Source organism: Eumetopias jubatus, unplaced genomic scaffold (assembly GCF_037043125.1).
Source record: "Eumetopias jubatus isolate StellerSeaLion01/CBP00866 unplaced genomic scaffold, mEumJub1_p1.0 scaffold_12, whole genome shotgun sequence".
Taxonomy (NCBI): domain Eukaryota; kingdom Metazoa; phylum Chordata; class Mammalia; order Carnivora; family Otariidae; genus Eumetopias; species Eumetopias jubatus.
The window spans coordinates 6897980-6916774 of record NW_028274818.1 but is presented as its reverse complement, the minus strand read 5'-3'; the positions used below and the strand labels follow the sequence as shown (position 1 = coordinate 6916774).

At 43.7% G+C, this 18795-nt stretch overlaps 1 protein-coding gene across 1 annotated transcript in view; it reads right to left on the bottom strand.

Annotated features, from left to right (window-relative positions):
* The window catches only part of DDR2 (discoidin domain receptor tyrosine kinase 2), a 52995-nt gene extending 34729 nt beyond the window's left edge, over window positions 1-18266 (bottom strand). The window contains exon 1 of the mRNA XM_028104720.2: window positions 18158-18266. Coding sequence (XP_027960521.2) covers window positions 18158-18221 — 64 coding nt within the window. The 5' untranslated portion in view covers window positions 18222-18266. The remainder of the gene's footprint in view (window positions 1-18157) is intronic.
* Between the last annotated feature and the right edge of the window lie 529 nt (window positions 18267-18795).

Here is an 18795-nt window from a genome sequence, read left to right as displayed (position 1 = left end):
CAGTGCATATGTGGGGAGACAATAGGTGCTCATAATATTGATTGAAAAAAGAGATAGATAGAGATTAGGAGTAAGGATAAAGTTGAGTAAAATATGTCTCCCTGCAAACCTTACCCCCTGGACTATTCCATTTCAAACAACTCCATTCTGCCAATTACTTGAACCAAAAATCTTGAGGCCATCCTTGAGTCCTTTCATACTGCATATCCACCCCATCAGCTGATGAGAAATCCTGTTAGCCACCCTAAAAAGTTCCCATAACCCATCTATTTCCCACTTATGCTGCTACCATTCTAGGCCAACCCACTGTCTCCTATCACCAGGAATAGAACAACAGTCTCCTATCCAGACTTCCTCTGTCTGCCTTGTCCTATGTATCTATGAAAATGTAAATCAGACCATGTAACTCTTCTGCTCATCACCCTCCAGGAATTTCCCACCTCATTCATAATAATATTCAAAATGCATGTGTGGTCTCCAGGGACCTGAAGAGTTGGTCCCCAGCTGTCCTGGACCCCCATCCAGTGACTTCCCCATCTGGCCACCCAGGCCTCCTTGCTGTTCCTCAAGCACACTAAGTATGCTTCTTCTGGCATTGAAGTATTTAATTTAGTAATGGGAATAATCTGTGCAGGTTGAGGAAAGAGAAGTGAAAGAGCATATTTCCTATTATTTTTCACACGTTAACATATCTGAAATCTGAATGCATCTTACAAGCAAATGGTGAGTCATTGCTTTACTGTCTGGGGTTTTTTTCTTAGAGTTACACAAAGTAGTGAGACATGGTAGGGTCAGCAATGTCTTAAATCTAATGAAGTATAGTAATAATAGCATCCATTTAAAGGCATCTGTGGGGGAGGGAGGGGGTAACTGGGTGATGGGCATTAAGGAGGGCATGTGATGTAATGAGCACTGGGTATTATATAAGACTGATGAATCACTGACCTCTACCTCTGAAACCAATAATACATTTTATGTCAATGAATTGAATTTAAATAAAATAAAATAAGAGCATTTGTCAAGTATCAGACAATGTGGTATTTTCTCACTCATTACTTCGTATTTCTCACCAATCACCCATCTATAGGTAAGAGTTTAAATAACAGCCCAAGGGGGTGCCTGGGTGGCACAGTTGGTTAAGAGACTAACTTTTGGTTTCAGCTCAGGTCGTGGTCTCAGGGTCGTGAGATCAAGCCCCATGTAGGGCTCTGTGCTGAGCGCAGAGTCTGCTTAGAATTCTCTCTCCCTCTTCCTCTGCTCCTCCTGCTCATGCTCTCTGTCTCTCTCAAAATAAATAAATAAATCTTAAAAAAAAAAACAAAAAACCTGCCCAAGGCCATTCATCAAGTAAGAGGTAAGTCACGTTAGAATCTGACTCGAAAGACTGCCCTCTCGGCTACACAACCTCTGAAAATAAAGAGATTTCAAATCCACTCCAGGATCTAAGCAAAGTTGCCATCTTTGCTGGGTCTCAGTTTTCTCATGTGTAAAGCAAGGGAGCTGCATTAGATATTTTCCAAGGCAGGGGTTCCCTAAAGCCAGTCCATGGACCAACTGCTCTAGAGTTGCTTGGGAAGGTTGTAGAACATCTGGTGTGAGCCCTCTCTTAGAGGCTTGTCTTGTCTTTGGGACATCTGAAACTGCCCAGGAACCTGCATATTTAAAAAATTTCCTAGGTGATTTCGCTGTGCAGCCAGGCTTGGGAACCACTGCTCCCAGGTCCCTCCAGCCTGGACACATGATGACTCTCTGGGGCCATTCCAAAGTCCAGAGACACCCACATTCACAGTCCTACTGGGCTTTCATTCCTGGCTATCATGCATCTCCAGTCACTGGGCCACGAGTGTAGTAAGAACTTCTGTTTCTCGGAACATCTAAAGTAAACCAGAAATGGAGAAAAAGGGTCGCATGGGGTGAGTCATGATATTGTTGCAAATAACTTCTCCACCAAGGCACTGCTTACCCTGGGAACAGCAACCAGGAAGTTTTAACAGAGCTGCTGTAGCAGAGCCACTTTTATGAAACGTGTCGATAGCTCCTGGGCTCAGGAATCCTGTCTATTTTGTGTTCTGACTGTAACTATGTAGGTACTTTCCATATTTAACAAAGAAAGGGCCGGAAAGAGAGGGAGCGAGATCCCACCTAGAATACTCCATTTGGTGTCGGAGGAGCACCACCCCCCCCAACCCCTCGGGCTCTTTGCTCCCTTATCTGCTACGGTGTTCGGGATGCGATCCTCCAAGTGTGCTGGGGGACCAGCGGCACTGCCACCACCTGGGAACTTGGTACAAATGCAAAGCCTCAGTCCCCACCCCGGACCAACAGAATCACTCCGAGGGGGAAGCCCAGCCAACTATGTGGTCACCAGCCCTCCAGGTGACTCTTATGCAGCCCCAGTTTCATAACTGGAAGAACTGGGGGATGAAAGGAGACTTCAGTTCTCCACATGAAAAAAAACACAATTCTAACTCTGTCGGTGCGCCCCTCCTCCTCGTCCCCTCCAGGCCTTCCCTCACACAGCCACGTGTGGACAGCAGTGGCAACATCATGATGAGAACTGGAAGGCCTCCCTGAGCTGTGGCACACGTGGCTCTGAACCTCTGCCTGGCGACCAGGACAGGAAGGACAGATGACATGTTTATTCCTGCGAGGAGGCAGTTGAGGAGTGAGAAGTAAACCTGCCTTTGGGAGTCAGTCATCCAGTCAATTAGGGAATCCCACAACTCCTACTTCCCGCGAATTTCTTGAGTCCAGCTATTTGTCTCCTTCTCCATGCCTCCCATGCAGGGCCCAACCTCCGCCACCTCACAGGTGAACTACTATAATGCCTTCTAGCTCTTCTTCCTAGTTCCTCTACCAACCCTTCTCCACACAGCAGCCCAAGTGAGCTTCCTAAAACCTTATTCTGACAGGAACCTTCTAACCGCTTTCCAGACTTCCTGGGACAGTGTGGTCCATGAGGTCTGCGGGATCGGGCCTCAGCCTACCTTGGGCTAGCCACACATCTCCGCTCTCTAGGACCCAGCACATTGGTCTCATCTCAACTTCATAAATGCACAAAGTACCTTCCAGCCTCAAGATCTCTCTGTATGTCCTGTTCCCTTTACCTGGAATGTTCTTCCCTTCCCCTCCCTTACCTGCTGACTCCTACTCATCCTCCAGCTCTCAGAGAATTCCTCTGAGCCCTGGGGGAAATTAGGAATCTCTGTTACATGCTCCTATAATGCACTGGCTCCCTTTTTAGTATTCCTCACACTTGTAATACGAATAATTATTTGTTTAATTTTGGTCTCTCCACCAAAGAGTAAGTGTCATATGGCCAGGGAGCCTGTCTATCTTTCTCTCTGTTGTTTCCCTAATTTCTAGTAGGGTGTCTGACATTAACTAAGTGCTCAGTAAATATCTGTTAAAAAAGCAATAAAAGAAGAGTTTTGTGTTGTTCATAGTTATGGGACTTAAAAACAGAGACCTGGGAAATCAGGCAAGGGTAGCCCTGACTAATGATGTTTAACCAGCCAATAGACACATAAGACTTCCTGGTAATTCCAGGTCATTACATACCTATTGCAACTGATCTTTTTGTTCATGTATTGATTTAACGAATGTATGTATTTAATGTCAATGTTAATTTATTTAATGTTCATGAATTTATCTAACAAATAAGTTCCTGATCTGAAGATACAGTATTGAACAGGACAGATAAAATAACTTAACCCATGGATCTTACATTCTGGTAGAGGAGAGAGGCAAAAGACAATAGATTTTTAATAATCAAATAGGCAATCAAACTGTCTATTTGACCATAGCTATTATTAGTTGGTACTATTTCAGACAGTATGACGAAACTACGGAAAAGCACCACAATATGACGGGGAGATAAAAGAGATGGGTGGGGGGACCTTTGGATAACAACCTTCACCAGAGATTTTCTAGTTCCCTTGTCCTTGTTTACCTCCTTATGGAAGCTGTAAGCAATTTTGAGAATGGTAATCATGTCAGATTCTTCCTTTTCCTCCTCAGCAACTGCCAACACATAGTGCCCATTAGATGCTCAATACCCATGTGGCAAATAAATAAGCAAAAGGGTAGAGGGATGGATGGATGGATGGATGGATGGATGGAGGGAGGGAGGGAGGGAGGGATGGAGGGAGGGATGGATGGAGGGAGGGAGGGAGGGAGGAGGGAGGGAGGGCGGGCTACAAGTCTAGATGAATGGAGAGCTCACATGTGTTGAACTCTCAAGGGCAGGTGCTGTGACTGATTCATGTCTCCAGAAATGACTTATTTCTCAACCATCTCCAAACGACAGCAAGCAGTGGGGATGCTCTTTCAAGGGCTTTGTGGGTATTTGCATGAGAGGAAGAGAAGCTCTGGCATGAATATTAGTCAACGGACGCTGGATAACTGTCCAACAAGCTGCACTAAGGAGGGATCCCCAAACTTTGGTGACAAGAGACACAGAGGATGGGAAAAGAGGTGGGAATAACACTGTATGCCTTGATGTGGATCCCTAGCTCGATGCCAGAGCAAGGCTCTGAGCCACAGGTATCACAAACCTTCTTCAGACAATGGGAGTGGCTCTGGAGGTCTAGACTTTAGGACCAAAGAACTTAAGGATAAGGATGAGGAATTCAGAGATAAGGGCCAGAAAAGCAGCCATTAGGCAAAGTTTCTTGGTGAATCAGTATTCCCAGGGGCCTCAGAGAAAGGGCATAGGAAAATAGACAAGCTGATCTTGGATGGCCTTTCTCATCCTAGTGGGTCTTTGGAACCAGGATAAGCCTTGGCCCGGGGCAACCAACGTGGCACTTCTCAGCAGTACCACTGTGGTTTTCCTATTGAGTATGCCTATTTTTGGTAAACTCGTTCTGTGGAAGGGATCCCGGCCAATAGCAAAGACTCAGAGTGCCAAGTCCTAAATGTCAGGCCCCCTTGCTTTTCCCCAAGCCCACTTCATTTTTTATCAGATCCCATCCATGTGTCTCTGAACTCCACATTATGAAAGACAGGGAAGCATGAAAAGGCAGAGAATAGCAAGAGAAGCAAGAGACCCGGCAGCAAAGAAGTATGTCCTGATTTTGCCTGCTGAGTTGTCTTGGTGGTTCTTGACGCTTCCGCTACCCGCCAATCTTCTGGACAGAGAAGCCAATTCACTTTCCAGTTTCCCAGAGTGGAAAACTACCAGTGCCGGCTGCCCATGCCCAGGCAGGGCTCACTCCATCCTGAGCGCTGGTAGGGCCCCGGCAGGCAGGCCAGGAGAAACAGCTGCCACTAGGCCCCAGCTTCCCAAGAATTATTTTCACACCATGCTGCCAAGGTTGAGAGCCTGAAAGGGCTGCTTGTTCCATGATGTTTACCATCTCACTGCTAGCTCCAGACCATGGGCTTACCCATCAATGAGTGTCCTATATGCCGCTTCCAGGAACACACACACATGGCACACGTGAGGCCCAAGGAATGGAGAGCTGACACCTGGGGCTCGCTGGGCACCAGAAAGATGAGCCTGACCAGGAGCAGGGTTATTGGGGTCAACCAAGGGACCCAAGACAATCTATGGTCTAAAAGAACATCTGCAATCATAAACTTTAAAGCCAGGAAGGGACTTCAGGAACCAACCCCTCCAACGGCTCTACATTAAATATCAGAACCTCTGAGCCCCCCAAAAGTGAACTGACTTACTCAAGGATGCACTGCTGATGAGTGTAATTAGGACTGACATTGAGGTCTCCTGATCCCTGGTTCCTCTTTCTTCAACCCTTGGCTACCACGATCGAATTCTTCCAATTCCAGAAAGGACAAGATGGTCCCATTAGAGAAGCTGTCGCTTGGGTCCCTGCTCCCCACAAGCTCCACATTGGAGGCTACTTCAAACTGGTTCACTATTCAGGTAAATACCTACACAATGGGATTCTGCTAGGAGCCAAGGAAGATTATTTGGGTTCCTCTAGGTACACGGGGCTATTTTGCCAACACCCCTTTTGCCCAAGTTGAAATTCTCCTTAGGATTAGCCCTTTCGAATTGCAGCTTTCCTAGAAGCCCAAAATACTTCCCAAAAACAATTATTGCAGAAGAGGGGTCCCCAGGCTGTATGGGATTCCAGGGTAGTAAAGTGAGAGTCAGCCAAGATACATTCTTCTTCCTGGCTCAATAAGTCAGCAAAGGCTTCACAGTGAAATGGAACGTCCTTCTTTCCAGCAAGGAGGTGAGTTGCAGGGACAGCAGAACAGCCATGAAGGTCAGGAATTGAGAAGAAAACTGGGGCATGGTCTAGAAGCTTAAAACTGGATTCTGCCACTTCCAAATCGTGGGACGCCAAGACAAGTTACTAAACCTCTCTGAACCTGAATCTCCTCATCTTTAATAATATTACCAAGAGGGTTGTTAGAGAGATTTAATATAATGAATACAAAGGACTTCATGAAATATAATAGGGCTCCAGGAATGACATCCAGAAGGAGGAAGAGAGGGGACTGTTTGTTTTAAATATTACATTCACTCTTTCTTAAGCAATTCGGAGGTTTTATGGTCTTAGGAAGATTACTTAACTTTCAGCCTCTCAGCTTAATGGTAATAATAGCATTTGTTTATAGGAATGCTGTCAGGAAATAGGAGTTACCGTATATCAAGTATTTCATAAGGTTTAAAGCAGAGCAATGCTTAGAGCAGTAATAACAAAGGTTTGATGTTATGTATTTTTTAGCTGTTTTTACTCTCATTCTAAAATAAAGATTGGAATTGGCTTCCAAAATTGTGTAAGATAATAAACAAACAAATAAAGGTATGCTAAGGGGAAAGAGGATGGGGACAATAAGATAAGCCAGAGAGCTAAGGTTAATATTGGAAATATATTACATCTGGATCTCGACCTTTGCTAGTGATGGGCCGCAAATTTGGCTCTGAGCTTCCCGCCAGCCAATTCAAAAAGCCCACCATAATCAGTTAACATGAATCACAATGGCAACAAGATAAAAGTGAACTTTTTGGTTCTGTTTCCAGGTGGGATGGAGTCACTTGCAGGAACCAGTGTTCCTCCTGAGAATATCTGGAAGACCTAGATAAAACTCATAAAGCATCTATTTGAAAGCATCTGCTTGCTGCCTGAGGTTAAAAAAGTTAAAAATGGGCAGAATAGCCACACAGCTATTTTTCCAAAGAGGTTGTGAGCACAAGGGACTAGCACTTCAGAGAAGGGAGAATCTGAGAGGTGATATAACTCCTGCAGCCACATTTAGCCAGTCCTCAATTTGGAGCAGGGACAGAAGGCTGACTCTGGGCTTTGCACAGGCAAAGCGTCCCCATGGGGCAAAATCCCAGAGCTCTTGAATGAGACTGGGGATCCCTCCAGCTAGCAACACTTTTCTTGCTGAGCACATTTGCCAAATGCATAGCTATCTATCACTGGTGAGCAAGTATCTCAATAAGAAAAGCTCCAATAAAGGCCTAAATATTGGTCTAACCTACTAAAAGCCAACAAATTAAAATTATCAAATTATCACTTTCCCAAGGTGGATCTGCCCTACCCCCATGGCCAGGGCTCCTCCAATACCAGGATGAATCATTTCTTACGTTAGCCAGGCTTGTCCATAGAAAATACACTTCATTGTTTGGTCTGATGTCTTGAATAGAGGCCATGGCACCCGAAAGACTGAATTCCTCCCCTATAATGCCAAAAGTAAGAGCTTTCCACATATTTAGGTAAATGGAAGCACATTTCCTTCTATTTACAACCGCTAAAATGCTCTGCTGATAGGCCAAAGCAGGGAGACTTGAGGCATTTGGGGAAAAGCACAGAGACTGCTCTCTCCCAGCACAGTCTGTAGCTCTCCCGGCCCTCAGACACCAGGAGGCTGGACTTCTGACACTTCACCCTAGCAGCTGCAGCTAGGGCACTTCGGTCCCTCATTCTCCTTCTGGCTCACTCCCTCTGTACTTAGCATCCCCATCCTTCAAAGGGATGATATTCTAATGAACTTCTTCTCAGGTTCCTCACACCTTTGTGAGATCAAGTCTCAAATGGCATAATTTAGATACTTTTTTGCAGAAAAATACAGAGAAGCCTGGGAGCCCCTTGACTTCCTTCCTTCCTACCTTCTCCTTACTCCTCAAGTACCTATTGATTGCCTGTATAGGCCAAGGACTGTGGTAGGTGTTGTTCATGAATATGCAAGAGATCATTGCCGCACCAAATAAGACAAAGACCAAAGTCATAAACATCTGTGAAGCAGGGGAAAAAAAGTTGCATATTTTTTAACAACTCATCACCTCCTACTTAAGCCCCCCCAAAACCTCACTGTTTTGAATGTCTTAACTTTTACTTTACTTTACTGTGTATGAGTCCAAACCACGAAAAATTCTGGGAGGCCTATCTTGCCACATCCATGCTCTTCAGAGGCCTGCTGGCTAGGACCAAAAGCTAAGTCAACAATCACACTATTCTCCCCCAGAAAAATACACTGCTGTGGATAAGCTTGCCTGGGCACAGGGCCCTGTATTCCCTTGGAGTTAGGATGGCCAGAGTTCAGGGTTGTTAGAAGCCCCCAATTCCCAAAGGTAACTTGAGTCTTTCTTGGAAACCACAAGGGACCATAATGGTCACTAATGAACTCTTTTTCTCTTTCCTCCCCCATCATCTGTTAAATAGAAACCATTGTTTTATGGTATTTGGTTTATTTTATTTTCCTTTTCTTCCAAAAGTAACAAATCACAACCCTCAATATTTGCATATAACTTTCCAAAGCCCCTTAACTTCCCTTATCTCATTTGGGCCTCCTAAAATAGCCATGTGAAGTGCAGATAGTGGAGTTTATTCTCCCCATTTTATAAGTGAGCAAAGTGAGATACAGAGTTTTATCTAAAGTCACAAAGTTAGGTAGTGACAGAGCTGGAACCAAACTCTAGGTCTCTTGATTTCCATTGCCATGGTCTATTCATCAACCACATTGGCATCACACTCTGTCCGCACTCACTCTCTGCACTATCTATAATGAGACCTCAGGGTCAAGAGGAACCACCAATTTGGGGAACAATCTGGACAGAGGACCCAGGAGGGCTTACTGCCGCTCTACATCTTACAACATCTTGGTCTCAGATCTGTTGAAATATGATAGCAAGGGGTGCCTGTGTGGCTCAGTTGATTAAGCATCCAACTCTTGATTTCAGCTTAGGTCATGATTTCAGGGTCGTGAGATCAAGCCCCACATTGGGCTCCATGCTCAGTGGGGAGTCTGCTTGAGATCCTCTCTCTCTGCGCCTCCACCTGCTCATGTTCTCTCTCTCTCTCTCTCAAATAAGTAAATAAAACCTTAAAAAATATGAGAGCAAAAGGAACCTGCATTCTGGTTACAGGATATAAATACAATACACAAAAATCTATTGCATTTCTATACACTAAAAATGAGGTATCAGAAAGAGAAATAAGAAAACAATCCCATTTATAATTGCATAAAAATAATAAAATACCTAGAAATACATTTAACCAAGCAGGTGAAAGACCTGTATATCAAAAACTACAAGACATTAATAAAAGAAATCAAAGAAGATACAAATAAATAGAAATACATTCCATGCTTATGGATGAAAGAATCAATATTGTTAAAATGTCTACATTACCCAAAGAAATCTACAGATTCAATGCAATCCCTATCAAAATCCCAATGGTGTTTTTTCAAAGATATAGAACAAAAAATCCTAAAATTTGTATGGAACCACAAGAGAATCTGAATAGCCAAAGCAATCTTGAGAAAGAAGAACAAAGCTGAAAGCATTATGCTCCCCAACTGCAAGATATATTACAAAGCTATAGTAATTAAAACAGTATGGTATTGGCATAAAAACAGACATATAGATCAATGGAACAAATAGAGAGTTTAGAAATAAATCCACACATACATGGTCAGTTAATTTACAACAAAGGAGCCAAGAACATATAATGTGAAAAGGACTGTCTCTTCAATAAATGGTGTTGGGAATATTGGGCAACCATGTGCAAAAGAATAAAACGTGACCACTATCTTACACCATGCACAAAAATTTACTCAAAATGGATTAAAGACTTGAATATAAGACCTGAAACCATAGAACTCCTAAAAGAAAACATAGGTGACATGGATCTTGGCAACATTTTTTTGAATCTGACACCAAAAGCAAAAGCAACAAAAGCAAAAATAAATAAGTGGGACTACATCATACTAAAAAGCTTCTGCCCAGCAAAGGAAACCATCAACAAATGAAAAGGCAACCTGCTGAATGAGAGAAAATATTTGCAAATCGTATATCTGGTAAGGGACTAATATCCAAGAAATATAAAGAACTCGTGCAACTCAATAGCAAAAAAAAACCCAAACAATCCTATTAAAAAACAGGCAGAAGATCCAAATAGACATTTTCCAAAGAAGACATACAGATGGCCAACAGGTACATGAAAAGATGTTCAACGTCACTCATCATCAGGGGAATGAAAATCAAAATCACAATGAGATATCACCTCACACTTTTTAGAATGGCTACTATCAAAAAGACAATAAATAACAAGTGTTGGTGAGGATGTGGAGAAAAAGAATCCTTATGCATTCTTGGTGGGAATGTAAATTGGTGCAGCCCTTACGAAAAACAGCGTGGAGTTCAATCAAAACATTAAAAATAGTACTACCATGGGGGTGCCTGGGTGGCTCAGTCAGTTAAGCATCTGCCTTCAGCTCAGGTCATGATCTTGGGGTCCTGGGATAAAGTCCTGTATCCAGCTCCCTGCTCACTGGGGAATCTGCTTCTCCCTCTCCCTCTGCTTCTCCCCCTGCTTGTGCACTCTCTCTCTCTCTCTCTCTCTGTCTCAAATAAATAAAGCTTAAAAAAAAAAATAGAACTACCATGGGAGCTCCTGAGTGGCTCTGTTGGTTAAGCATCTGCCTTCAGCTCAAGTCATGATCCCAGGGTCCTAAGATTGAGCCCCATGTCGAGCCCTTCACTCAGAAGGCCGCCTGCTTCTCCCTCTCTGCCCTCCCTCCATCTACCCCCTCCCCTCACTCCTGCCTGCTCTCTTGCACGTGCTCTGTCTGTCTCTCTCTCTCTCAAATAAATAAATAAAATCTTAAAAAAATAGAACCACCATGTGATCCAACAATTCCACTTTTGGATATTTATCTGAAGAAAATGAAAACACTAACTCAAAAAGATGTATGCACCCCCCCACAATGTTCATTGCGGCATTGTTTACAAGAGCCAAGATATGGAAACAACCAAAGTGTCCATAAATGGATGAATGGATAAGGAAATTGTGGTATCTTACACAACAGAATCTCAGTCGTGAGAAAGAAGGAAATTCTGCCATTTGTGACAACATGAATAAAACTTGAAAGCATTATGCTAAGTGAAATAAGTCAGACAGAGAGAGACAAATACTCTATGATCTCTCTTATGTGTGGAATCTAAAAAAACAAAACAAAAAAGACCAAAAAAAAAAAAAAAACAAGCTCACAGATACAGAGAACAGATTGGTGGTTGCCTGAGGCATGGGGTAGAGGGTGGGAGAAATGGGTGAAGGGGATATAAATTTATTAAAAAGTAAAATAAGGAATCTAACTGTTGTGGGGGCAGTGGAAAGAACCTGCATCCTGGGAGGAAGGACATGGCATAGCATTTTGTTATCACAGGGTGAAGACAGAGCCTGTTATCAGAAAGCACTTGTCACATACTGAGGATCCCAAAGTTATGTGGCTCCTGGTTTGGGTACCACCCTAACCTCACTTTTGTCCTCATGACCCCTTGATGACAAACATCTCCACACTCTTACTTTTCTATCTGTGCTCCGTGCCTTTCCTTAAGCTCAAATGTTCTCCTTTCCTCTTTTCCCCTAGCCTCGCAAATGCTTTCATATCCGGCTCACTCTCATACCTTCAGTATTTCAACCAATAGCACACTGGAGACCCGACCTGTTTGGGTAGCACATGAACATTCTGTGAGTCTAACACTTCAAGAGACAGTAGAGCACAGAGGTCAAGAATATGCTTGCTGCAGGTGGATCACAACCTCGCTCTGCCCCCTAGCTAGCTCTGTAAACCTGAGTGGGTTACCTAATGTTTCTGGGCCTCAGTTTCTCCTTTGTAAAACTGGAATAATAAGACTATCTAATTCATAAGACTACTGTGAAGATTAAATTTGCTGACACCCACTTAGAATGGCACCAGGACTATATTAAGTGCTCGTTGGATATTAGTTGGTACTCTTTTTTGAGCTCTGCATTCTCTTTTTCCCTTTGGTACAACCAAGGATGTTTGAGGGGCAGATGAGCTTCTGTTGTCCCCAGAGAAAGATCCTTTTACTGGCAGGAAGGATACCAAAGGCCACCCTCAGGCTAGACTTGACAAACAAACATACAAGCAAGAAAGAGCCAATCTGGGCAGCATCAGGCTTTGCTTGCTTAAGAGAAATTCAAGCAGGGAGGCCTCTTCCCAGACTTTTTATCTCCCTCTGAAGGCCCTGTTCAGGCTGAATAAAGCAAGCAAGCAATCTCTCTCCCCTGCCCCCAACTCACTCACTCTCTCTCTCTCTCTCTCTCTCTCTCTCTCTCTCTCACACACACACACACACACACACACACACACACACACACACACACACACACACACAGGCACAGCACTAGCACCTCAGATCTGGTTTCAGAAATCTGAAACTAGTACTACAGTCTCATCAGATGAGGCCCCACAAACCCTCTCACACATCTCTGGGGACATGAATTATGGGAGCCCATGGAAACAAAAATGATTCTCCAATTTGGAAATGTGTATACATAACTTAACATGTTTGTTATGTTGCTTTGGTGGGAGACAAGGGGGTGAGGAGAAGGGGACAAATTTGTGCAGAAGGGAACCGGAGCATCTCTAGTACTTTGGTTTCTTTGCAAGGCTGAGTCAATCCCAAAGGGCTTCTAGCTCCAGCCTTGCTTGCTGGGCATGCGAATGAGACCAAGGCTCCAAGAAGGAGCCCTGTATGGTCCTGTTAGTCTTCTTCTATTCCTCCGCCTCAGGCTGTCCCTCAAACCCCAATGACCTCTCACCCCCATAAATGCACACTGGCAGTCACAAAAAGGAAGCCATGAGGATGCCCAGCTATTATATGATTATTGGAGAAAGGTCATTTCCTCACTGGTTCCCTCGCGGGGCTGGGTGGTTTTAGTGGAATGAACTCGGGGCCAGGAGACTGGAGCCTTGGTTTCCTGCTTTATCATAAGCTAGATCTGTGCTCATGGGCAAATCATTCACCCGCTTTGACACCACTTCCTTTGTCTGTAAAATGCGGAAGAGGGACTTGAATATTGCTAAGGTACATTGCAATACAAACAGCCTAAGATGCTAGTTGCCTAGACCTGAAGAACTCACTGGAAGGTAGGACTGATGCTGGAAATAACAAAACCATAACAATGAACCTAAAACAAATGTGGAGTCTATAGGAGAAGAATTCCTCCTCTCAAAATCCCAACCCCCTAATGTCTTTGTCCCTCCCCTGAAAGTAGAACATTCTAGACAATGAAGGAGGATTCCCCCACCCCAGGGCTCTGAATTGCTAGTAAGTTGCCTGCTTCCTAGGAGGGGAAAGTGTGGAATGGAAACAGAAAGCCCCAGCAGTGCCCTGCCCTGGCTCCACACCATGGATCCTAAGTGCCTGGGTTGCCTGTTAGGGAAAAGAGCTGTTTCTCCCTTTTCCAAGTAAAAGCAATTATCACAGCAATTATCTGGTTGGTTGGGTGAGTCTTGAGGACCTCAGACCCCAGGGGCTCTGTGTCCAGGGTAATCGGGTCACTTTCACCCATCCTGCTACCTAGAAATCCACGAGATTCTGGGCCCTGACTGGCCACCGAAGGAGAAGCCTGGAGGAGTCTGACCTTGGTGGCTGATCAAACAACTACTACAGCCCAGAGTATTCTTATGCTTCATTGTGAAGTCCAAAGACTTCCCTTTCTCCTGGAGGTACTCCCAAGCTCCCCAGTTAAGTCCTGTAGCCCAGCCCAAGTTCGGAAGGTGGGGAAACTTGACCCAAGGACCCATGAGAGGATGGAAAAACTGCCCCTTTGGGTCCCTCACTCAGCACTCTCCACCAGGCAGCCCATGTGTACCTCTCCCTCCCTTCCAGCCACTGGGTATGCTAGTCCTTCTTCCTGAAAGACTTCTTCTTGGACCCACGTCCAGAGAAAAAAAGCCCTACAAAAGGCTTCTAGTACTATGAAACTCCTGCAGGTTAGGTTGGGGCAGGTTTTCTGTACCCAACCTGTCATTAGAGGGCATTTCAGGGTTTAAATGTTAAAAAATATTTATCAGCTATCTTCTTTGTGCTTCACCTCAAAGGCAAGGTTATTTTAAAGTTCAGATTTTAGATCCCTGAGTCTGAGAAGTGCCAGGGAGTTGGGAACAAGCAGATTTTCTTACAAAGAACAGCCATGCAAGATCAGGGACCCTTCTTCCAAGCCCAAAACCCATCCACATCTTCCAATACAGGCAGTAAAGCTCCCACACCATAAAATCATAGTGACAGAAAGGCTCTCATAGATCATCTAATCCAACTTCATCTCACTACAGGTGAAAGGATTAAGGGAGTGCAAAGAGAAGTACAGTGGCATGCTTAGTGTCACACAATTAATTTAAGACCAAGCCAGGTTCGTAACCAGGTTTTTCCTCAAAATAACTTTCTAAATGAGTTGAATACTATTTTCTAAGTGAACTGCAAATCATTCGTCAGAATGTTCTAGTAATATCCAAATCATTTGTTGATTTGTAGAAATGTTTTTCAGAAAGTGTTGGTATGACTGTTTGACAGGGATGCCACCAGCTAACTGATCCTCCTGAGCCATGATTTTGACAGAGGAAACTGCCTCAAACTTTTCCAATGACTTCCCCATTGAACTAACAGTCATCGGGACCTGCTCCCTTGTGGGCTGTTAGAACTGGAAGATGGCTCAGCACACTGCACACTTTAGAACTGGGTACGTACTCCTGCGTGTCAGCATTTCCCACGGGGACCTGCAGAGCCTACACTGCAGGGACAATGCCACCTTCAACACTGCCACTACCAGAAATGCCACCATTACTGCCTGCCCCACCACCTGCTTTGCTGCCACTCTCAGAGCTCTGCTGCTGTAGAGCAGTGAGTCAACAGACCCCTGCCATCATGTCATGATCTACTACCTGTATCACCCTAGCACCACTCTGCAGCCTCTGTGGGGTGACGCCAGCTGCCATGATGAAATCTCCAAAGTGGGCTTAAATGAATGAGCTTGTTTTAGATTAATTATATTATTAATTAAGTTTAATGCTTAACCCAATTACTATTTGCCAGCCAATATTTTATAGCAAATAATCTATTAAAATATGTGTTGATATTTTAACAATTGGCTCTATACCAGATCTGTTTATAACCCTGTTCTCCTGGCTTAAGTCCAAGATGCCATCTGTTTATACCATGTGACCAACCTATGAGGAAAACTTAACTGGCCAAGAATTTCCATCTTTCAAGAAACACCAATAAGGACTTCTAAAAAGCCACCCATAAATCCATAAACATGTGTTTATTATATACCTACCCTATGTTAATCAGTGTGCATGCCCTAAGACTCCACGAACCCCAAGCTTTGTGATCAGATCCTTTAACACAGATTACAATTTCCCATTGCTTGTCTCTAGCTTACCTTGATAAAATAGAAGACATGGAAGAGAGAAGGATTAGTTCTTCAACATACCTCAAATATGCTATGTTCCTATAAAGATCTTTGCAAGTCAAGACCTTTATTTCTTCTTCCCTGGCAGAAAGAGCCAATAGAAATAGTTGACAGCAGGAATAGGGAGAAAATGTTTTAAAGATAACTGTTTACTGTTTTCAAACAGCTCATTTCCTGCCAGAGGGCTACCACAGTGTCCTCTCACACAGTTGGCTAGCTCTTTTGGTATATTCATGAAAATGCCTTCATGTCATTCCAGTCTCTGCAATGTGCCTGGCACCAAAACTTTCTACCATTCTGCACACACACAGCAACACTTCCTCAGAGATCTAGTCAGGGAGATGACAATGGGCTTGTTACACTGAGCAGGAAGCAACCACCCTTCAACCAGGTGAGAGGAACACAGAGGAGGAAAATGAAAGACTGGTGAGTCAAAATTCAGATCTGAGATGTACCAACTAAGCTCATTACAAGAAAGTAGTAAGACACTGGGTTTATTAAACCAATAAATCTTTGATTTTAAGGTGTTTTGATGATACTTCCTTTTCAGGTATGAAGACTATCCCACGGAGACAGAATTCTTGCGAGGGGAAGAGGGTGAGAATGTTCACAATGTACCCACATGCTGTAGGAAAAGGACAAAATAAAAATGTCCTCAAAAATCCCAATACAGCACGCAGCAACTGGAACTCTCATATGTGACCATGGAGGGGCAAATGGGTGAAAGCCCTTTGGAAAACTCTTTGGCGGTATGTAGAAAAGCAATTGTATGTGACATATAACCCAGCAATTACACTTCTAGGTGTACACTCCAAAAGGCTGAGTACAGACTTCTACCAAAAGACCTTTACGAGAATGATTATTGCAGATTTATTCATAATGGACGCAAACTGGAAACAATCCACTTTCCCGTCCACAGTACACTGGATAAATAAAATAGTCAAACAAAGTAACATTATACAACAATGAAAACAAACAGCTGCCAACTGCATGCAATGAACATCACAAACAACACACTGAATGAAAGAAGCCAGACACAAAAGAACATTTAGGCATCATCTGCTTCCACTTATATAAAGAACAAAAACAGGCAAAATTAATCTATATTGTTAGAAAGCAGGATAACAATTAGCCTGGGGTGAGGGTGGGGAGAAGTGGCTAGAAAGGAGCGCGAGGAGAGCCTCTGACGTCTGGTGAGGTTCTGTTTCTTAATCTGGATCCTGCTGATGGATGTATTCGGTTTGTAAAATTCATCGCACTAAGCACCTATACTATGGGTACTTTCCTATATTTATATCTGTGTCCACACGAGAAATGGATGGCAGTCCTCCCTCCCCCTTCCCTGTACTCAGGCCTGTCCCAGGTAACTCTTTATGCCCGCCCACTCTGATGCTGGGCGTGGCCATGCCATTTGCTTTGGCCAATGAGATCTCAGCAAATACGACTGACGCATCGGCTTGAGAAATGCTGCACGTCTCTGCTTCTGCTCTTGCTTGTGTGCAATTTCCACGAAAACATATCCACACTAGTCTGCTGGAAGAGAGCACAGCCAAGGTGCCCTGTCGTCAGAGCCAAGGCCATCCTAGACGAGCCAATAACCAGCTGACTCCCAGATATGTGCAGGAACCCAGAGATCAGAACAACAGCGCAACCAGGCAAAGTCACCAGCACTACACAGGTCATTAAGAGGCACTGCTGTGTAATAGACAAGTGACAAAACTATATGCTTCAATTTAAAGTTAAAACATACATCTAATTTTTTAAAATTGGGGGAAACGAAAAGATTTCTCTTCGCACATCTATTTTTGAGTATGGCCACACCCAGTAGGAAAGACTGCCAAGATCCGGCAAGACCAGGGTCCCAAAAGCACAATGTGACATCCAAGTAAAATGCAGGCCTGAACCATAGAAAAATAACTGGAAACCCAATCTGCAGAGGTTCTAGAAGACATCTAAAAAGTTCTCTCCTTCTGTTTCCTAGAAGATGCAGAAGCATATGGCTGCTTCTTCCACTTCCCTTTCTTTCTTTTTTTTTTTTTAAATTCCCATTCACTCCACTCTACTTGATATCAGGAGCCCTTTCACAATAGTCAAGATGTTACATAGACACAGGACATTAGTTTCTGATTCTGCTTTGGACATGTTATATCATGAAAGAAAAGGAAGGAAGGAAGGAAGGAAGGGTGGGAGGGAAGGAGGGAGGGAGGAAGGGAGGAAAAGAAAGAAAGGAAGGAGGGAGGAAGGAAGGAAGGAAAAGGAAGGAAAGAAGGAAAGAGATAGAGAAAGGAAGGAAGGGAGAAAGACAGAGAGAGGGAAAGAAAGAAGGAAAGAAGAAAAGTAAAGAATAAAGAAAGACCCTGTGGATACCCTTGGCAGGGCCTTTCCCAAGATAAACATTGATGGACTTGAATGTCCAGCTGGTCTTCTAGCATGTGGCTGAGCAATGGCTGTGTTACCTGGATTAACCTGAGCTTTTGCAGAACTCAAGATGGGCAGCAGCAGGAGCAGCACCAAGGGCATCCTGGGAACGGAGGTCAGCTCAGAAGATGGTGTTGGAACTGGAGCCTGCAGCCCACCAAAAAATGCGAGAAAACAAGAAAGAGGAGAGGAAATGAGTGAGACAAATACCATCAACATGAATGAATATGATTTTTAGGATTATATTTGTGTTCTTAGAGTCTTTATCTGGGACTTCAAATCACAGACTTTGAGAATCAAGTGGGACATTCAAGAGTCACATGATGTAACTCTATTAGGTCATGGGATTAAAATTAGCAAAACTATAGGCAGGTAACAAAGTTTTACTACAATACATACTTACCCAAATTGTGAATGGTGATAAACTAGAACTTACATTTATGAAGTTTACATAATTTTGATACTGATTCCAATACTAAACCAAGAAAAACATTCAATTATGTTAATGTGTTTGCCTTTCAAAAGATCTAAGGTCAATATTTATCGGTACCTGGGATTCTGTATCTTTAAATTTCCCCAAATGACCTGTGTGGTAAGGGCTTAGAGTTGAGACATTAGTACGAACTCATGTTCAGCTTAACAGAGATTTAAAGATATAGCATATATAGAGGTTAGT